The sequence below is a fragment of the Hippocampus zosterae genome, unplaced genomic scaffold, assembly GCF_025434085.1.
Source record: "Hippocampus zosterae strain Florida unplaced genomic scaffold, ASM2543408v3 HiC_scaffold_120, whole genome shotgun sequence".
Classification (NCBI taxonomy): domain Eukaryota; kingdom Metazoa; phylum Chordata; class Actinopteri; order Syngnathiformes; family Syngnathidae; genus Hippocampus; species Hippocampus zosterae.
Window position 1 is genome coordinate 88263 of NW_026262781.1, and position 6836 is coordinate 95098.

At 47.6% G+C, this 6836-nt stretch overlaps 1 protein-coding gene across 1 annotated transcript; it reads left to right on the forward strand.

The window, feature by feature from the left end:
- Positions 1–5843: 5843 nt before the first annotated feature.
- LOC127594421 (uncharacterized) lies at positions 5844–6625 on the forward strand. The gene is given in 2 exon segments (XM_052056294.1): positions 5844–6402; positions 6405–6625. Coding segments are annotated over 2 exon segments (780 nt in total).
- The last annotated feature ends 211 nt before the right edge of the window (positions 6626–6836 follow it).

Consider the following 6836-nt stretch of genomic DNA (forward strand, 5'->3'; position numbering starts at 1 on the left):
CTCCGGAAGTCAGCCCCTATCCTATTGGTCAGGCGCGTTGACCGTGTCCGCGTGCTAGATCACCGCCTTCGCTTCCATGCCAGCTCGTTGTTTTTTTCGTGTAGAGTTGCAAGAGCGCTCACGATCGAAGGGTGATTATTGGTCGTAGTGCTGCCTCTATATATTGAGATTCGTATATGCGAGGTCCATCTTCATGTCACCCAACACCTTGTTTTATATCATCGATGTTCCTGCTGATTGAATTATGTCGTTCCAAATGGGGGCACGAAAGGGTGCTCTAGCTGACGTGCCTTGTAAGGAGCATGGACTTTCGAGAAATGGGCTATTCAGACCGCGAGCCCTCTGGAGAGCAACCGGAAGTCTCAAGTATGACCAAGTGTTGAATCACAACTATTGCGACAAGCCATAACCCTGCTCCAAAAATCATCCCAGGGTAATGCAAACAGATATGTATAAAGGTTAGGTTGTTTCAAATCGTGCTCAAAATTTAATTGAGCAAATCTTGTTTTTTGTCTAGGCGTAGGTTTTTGATGTTGAACCACTATATAGTGGTATTCAATTACTTGATCATTGTTTAGCCGCTCACGCAACTCTATCTGTTGCACACGATGATGTGTCTCCAATTTGTGATCTGTCCTCTTGCTTCTGGGGTCATTTTCTATATCTACCTTTTCATTAGATCTTTGGCCCTGTTCCCTTTTGATTTCAAGTTCCCCTCTTCTGCCGTAACAGTTATGTCAATTGTGGTTACTTCGTACGTTTCTCCTGATCTTTTTTTGAAAAACAGCAGATCGACAGATTTGCTGATCACCGAATGGGCTCCGTCTTATCCGACCGGAAATGCAACAAGTTGCTGATCATTTTTGAAGCCCTTTATGATTGTCAACTGACTTGTGAATCGTTATTTCCATTCCTTTTATTTATTAAAATGGACAAATTAGGAATATCTTTAGATTGTCAATGGTATATCGATTTTTATCGTTGCCTTCTTTTATGGTGATTATATTTAATTTTTCAAGTAGTCTAAAATGATGTTTTCTGCTAAAATCCCATTCACCTTGTTATCGTTTAAATATCTTGATAAATTTCTAAAAGCAGTCACTTATGCATCGATTATTTCAGATTTGATTAGATCGTTTATCATCTTCAGATGCTTTTTATAATTCGTATCAATGAACTTCACTCCTTATGAACACTTAACAAAAATATTTTTGTCCAAATACTATATTTTCTAAGATCTGCATTCCAATTATAAGAATTGTGGCTTAAAAAAAAACTAAGACCTTTTTAAATATTATTTAATCTTTGTTTTACAATACACAAAGAAGAAAAGCAAAAAAGACTTTTGTGCGCTTCCTTGAAGAAATGTTTTAGCTGCTTAGAATTCCTTGTCTAATTTGTTTTTCACTTTCGATTGAAGAGCCTTTTATATTTTGTCTACATACTGGTCTCTACTAGTTGGAAGTTACTGAAATTCCTTTGATTGTTTTACCATTTCATGGATGTCCAACTGAGTCAGCATTTTGAACCCAAAAAGTTTATTTTAATATTGTGCATATTCTTTTTATAAACCTGCTATCCTGTCGGCTGACTTCTATTGTACGGTCGCTTCGAAACAAAACGCTCGAATCATTTCCTTTGCATACTAGTCATCATGTACAGGCCGTATCATTATCCGAGCAACAGGATCGTGCGAAGATATTGTTAAGGCGAGGCAATCTTTTTATTTGTACTTGCCCAAAACTTTTTCTTCTACATTTATCGAACTGTTGTACATTATATGCTTTGGGAAAAAGATCCGTTTTGAATTATCAAGCCAAATTTTACAAATATTATTTATTTCCGCTTTCTGTATTTCTGGTTTTATTGATAGCTGATTATATTCCTAAATTGTTCGAACGAATCTGTTGAATTGATCGAATATCAAGAGCTTGTACGGGGGTGAATAATCATTGTTGCAGATCCTTTATATAAACGACTTAACATCTTCTTCTTTTGGCTCAGTAACTGGAATCTGTGCTTTTAAATTTTGAAGTAATTTTAATTCAGTGAATCCCTATTAATAGCTAATGTAGAATCCGCGAGGAATATCTTTAAATTAGGGGTCCGGTGAAAATTTATCATACTCACTGATAAACCGAGTCAAGTAGCAGTACAGGACGAGGCTTGATGATTTAGCGGTGCCAGCCTTCCCGTAAAAGAGTTTTCGATGACCCTTCATTAGATAGTGAAACATCACAGGAGTCGTGACTCTGTTCGGGAAGAAATGGAATTTGTTGCCTTTGATTCGATCCGAAATTCTTTATTGAACCTTCAAATAGAATGGCAACTAAACTCCTTTGCGCGGGTCGAACATATCTTTGAACTTTTGTTTCACCTCGTCGTTGATGTCCAAACCCTCCAATCCCTACAACAAAAACTCTGTAACGGACCGGTCCCCTATTTACTGTTTTTTGTCGAAATCGAAATGGTACTAGCTTGAGATGGGTTTGATATCTGCAAGAGATCTGATAATCGTGGCAGCAGCAGTAGCATATTGGTGCAGGAGCCGGCCCTCTGACTGGTCAAACATTTTTGAATCAGCCTCGCTTCGGAATTCCCGGTCTTATCCCGGCGTAGCCTTCCTTCCCTCCATAAGCTGTTTTTGTCTCTCTTTGTGCCTGAGATGCAGAGAAGCCGCTTCCTGCCTCCGTCTTATGTTGTCTGCCATGGGGGCTGCAGGAGGGGGTGTGAAAGAAAGTTTATTAATGAAGGCCATCTTTTTAGATGGCTCTTTAAATACAAGTCCGAGTTCTTCTAAAGTAATATTGTGCAGCTGCTCCACATTCCTGTATCCAAGGCTCTACAGCTACTACAACTCTTTGTCCAGCATGTGAGGTTCGAGTCCCAGTTGGATCACAAGGTCTTCCATAAATTTTTTCATTATTATTAATGCCAACACATCAAGAAGGACAAATTTGAATTTACTATGCGAAAGGCGCGGCAGGAAAAAATCGAGTATCAATAATGGAGCACTTTCCACCCGTAAGTTGTGTGACGCCCCGGTTATTATTAAAATTCTCTGGAAGGGAGGGGAGACCCGACAGAAAACTGATGGACGACCCACAATCAGGGGCTCTGATTGTATCATCTATCATTTATTATTAAAAAGGGCTGCCTTTAGAACATGTAGGATGTTCGTCAGTGAGACACTCCAGGCTGGACTGGAAAACATGGGCATCCAAGGTATTATTAACCAAAAGTGACTCCTTAGAGTCAGCGCTTGTTCCGCAGCCTGGTCAGACGCCTGCGCACGTTGACTGTGTCCGTGTGCTTCTCCCCCAGCCGCTGCTGGTAGATCCCCAGAGCCCCTTCGAACAGCTCCCGCGCCCGCTCGTAGTTCTTCCCGTGCTGGCACAGGTCCCCTAGGTTGTAGAGCGTGCTCGCAATCGAAGGGTGTTGGTGGTCGTAGTGCTGCCGCTTTATTTCCAGTGCGCGTTCGTAGTGGGCGAGGGCGGTCTTCGAATCACCGAGTACCTGGTGGACGACTCCCATATTATTGAGGGTGTCTGCGACCGAGGGCGTGTTCGGATCGAAGAGCCGTTCCTTGAGGCGCAGAGACTCTTCGTAATTGCTAAGAGCTTTGAGATAGTTGCCCTTGGCTTGAAAAGCCACTCCTATGTTATTATAGATGTCAGCGGTCGATTAGTGACCCACTCCGAACCGCTCATTCTTCAGGGCCAGCGCCTGGTCGTAATGCTTTAGGGCGTTGTTGAACTGCGCCAGCGAGAGGTAGGCTGAGCCCAGGTTGTTAAGCACATCGTCCTGGTGCAGGGTGGTCGTCACATTGGGATGCTTGTCCAACACAGCCAAGGCCTTCTCGTAGTAGGGAATGGCGGTTTCGCTGTGACCCATGGTCTGCTGCAGCACCCCGAGGTTGTTGTAAATCTCAGCCGAGCGCAGGTCCATTTCGTCTACACCACAAATCTTTTTAACTGCCAGACACTCCCCATAAAGGACAGTGGCCTGCTCGTACTGACCCTCGGTCTTACAAAGTCCCGCTTGCCAGTCGATGACCGACTGGTTTCTGACGTGCATCTCGCGCTTGATCTCGAGTGCCCTGCCGTAGTACTACCGGGCCTCGGGGGAGTGACCGAAGTGCTACTCGATCAAACCCAGCTTCATGTAGACGTTGGCCAAAAGGCGTTGTCTGGGTATTTTTCGAGTAGCTTGAGGACTTGCCTGTAATTGTCCTGAGCAGGGCCATGCTACCCCAGCTCCCAATGCATTTCCGCCAGCCGATACAGCGGGTTAATCATGTGGGGGTGGTCAGGTCCATAGAGCCGCAGCTGAATTTCGCTGGCCCTGCGATAGTGGTAGACGGCACTAGGGAACTTCTCTTGGTTCTCCTCCAATCGGGCCAGTTCGCTGTGCACATCATACAAGGTCCGGCTGTTGACCTAGTCGCAAAGCAACTCCTGGTTTCCTTTTCCCCGGACTCCTCGGCTTAGCGGTAGGTCCTCAGCACCTCAATGTAGTAACGAGCTGCTTACTCATCTCCGTGCATATCAGAATGGCATTTGGCCAGCCCGTAGGCTGCCCGCATGTGCTGCACTTTGTCTGGGGCCAGGCGGTATATGACCTCGTAGTACCGCAAAGCAGTGCTACAGTGGGTTTGCTCGCGCAGTGCAAACCCTTGGGCGTGCTTCGCCAATTCCGTGAGATTGCTGGATGCGTCTTGGTAGTCTACCGGTAAGGTATCAAGGTGCTATAAGTCTATCACGGTCACATCTTCGTCGTAGGTCACCTGTCTTACCTAAAAGTAACACCCAACCGAAAAAAGCAAGCGAGACTAGCCGCAGCACTAAACCCGGGCGAAACACTGTTTTTCGCCTGAGCAAGTAGCGCTGATCCGGAAGATGGCGTTTTTCTCTGTGCCGATTGGCTCATCGAGAGCAGCCATCCAGTAATTGTGGCTCATGATCAGGACTCCCCGTTTGAGCATGCGGAAGTCCCTCTATGACACGAAGCTGTCAGAAAATACCATGATCTGTCCAGCCGGCCGGCTTTCAGCCTTAATGGCTCTGTTCAACTAAAAGATTGGGTTTCTGATCCAGGCAAGGTCGAGAGCAGTGGATCCGGCCTGCAGCACCAGATTGACAGCCGCGTACATCAGCCTGCAGTCGCGGCCCAGTCCGACTTCGCTCCTTAGTCGTTTGAGTTCACGGCTGGGCACATTTAAGTGGTGCAGCAGAGTGATGAATGTTTAGAAGGCCAGTCGTACTTCACCTGGTGACTTCACTGCGAGCAGGGACACCAGCCGGCTGTCGGCCTGCTTCGCAGCAACTGGGCGATTGGGGAGTTACGAGAAAAGCAGGGTGCGGAAGAGAGCCTCTGGGCATGCGATCTGAAACTCCTCTAGAAGTTGGTCCATGGTGGTTTCAATCGACTTGACTTTGGCGTACCGGTCTAGTTTGACAATGACGTACAGCTTCTTCCTCGAAATAATCGAGATGCTTGCGACTTCAGGCCGGCCGTTCAGGTACCTGATCTGCTCCTCACTGTGCTTTTCATCCAACAGCACCAGCAGTGACTGCCGCTGCTCCTGCTTTTCCACGATATCCACAACGAAGTCGAATCTGCTCAGAGGCAATACGTTGAAATCCTGGGCCATTGCGGACAAATTTTCATGCAACTAATTCTCGTCCACCCAAAGAACAGCCTGCCCGGCCAGTTTGCGCCTAATGAGTGCCGGCCTGGACAGAAGAAAAGCCTGCTCGGTGCTTTGAGGCTACTCCAAAAAAAACGCCTCTTCTGTTTCATTCTAAAGACGGCGAATTTCCTTCGAAGACCTGGTGCAACTGATGGCTGCATCGGGCAAAGTCAAGCAACTGCGGGTTTTCAACAAGCTGGGGAGCGAACTGCGGGAGGAGGACTTGCGGTATTTGAAGGACAAGGATATGCTCTACCTGTCGCGCGGGGAGGAGTTCGACCGCAGCAACTGCCTCTCCGAATACGAGATCGAAAAGGTGATCGGAGAAGGCGGGTTCGGCAAAGTCATGCTCGGGCGGCACAAAGTCTCTGGGCAGCGTGTGGCCATCAAGTTCCTGAAGACTGGCAACGTGAGCGGCAGCATGGACGTGGGCAGCATCTTCAAGGAAAGCGAAATCCTGCGCAGCCTCACCCACGACAACATCGTCAGGGTCTACAACTGCCAGTCCCTGCCCGACATGCAGATGTTCATCATCATGGAGTACCTCGAGGGCGGAGAGCTGTTGTCTCTGCTCGAGACTCGACGGCTCTCTGAGCAGGAGTGCAAAATCATCTTCAAGCAGCTGGTCCGAGCCATGGACTTCTGTCACCAGCGAGGCCTCATCCATCGAGATCTCAAGCTCGAGAACCTGCTGCTGACTCGCAAAGACAGCCTTCACATAAAGTAGTCGATTTCGGCATCGCGGGGGTGTCGTCGCAGTTCGCAGCCAAGGAGGTGGACATAGGCACTCTCAAGTATATGGCGCCGGAAATCTTTCGGGAGAAGGTCAAGCCGGGCCCCAACGTGGACGTCTGGGCTGCAGGCATCATTCTCTTCTGCCTGCTGTTCGGTGAAACTACCATTCGAAGGAGACAACACTCACAGCCTCCTTGAGTCTATCGAGCGGCGCAAGGTGCTGGTGCGGGACGAGCTGGCCAAGCTGGTATCGCGAGAGGCAGTGGCCATCCTGGACGCTGCCTGGAAAAAGATTGGCAGAAGCGGGCGAAGATGTGGGACCTGATGGGCGACCCTTGGCTGGAGGACGTAGACATCTACGATGTTCTTCACCAAAAGTGACTCCGGAAGTCAGCCCCTATCCTATTGG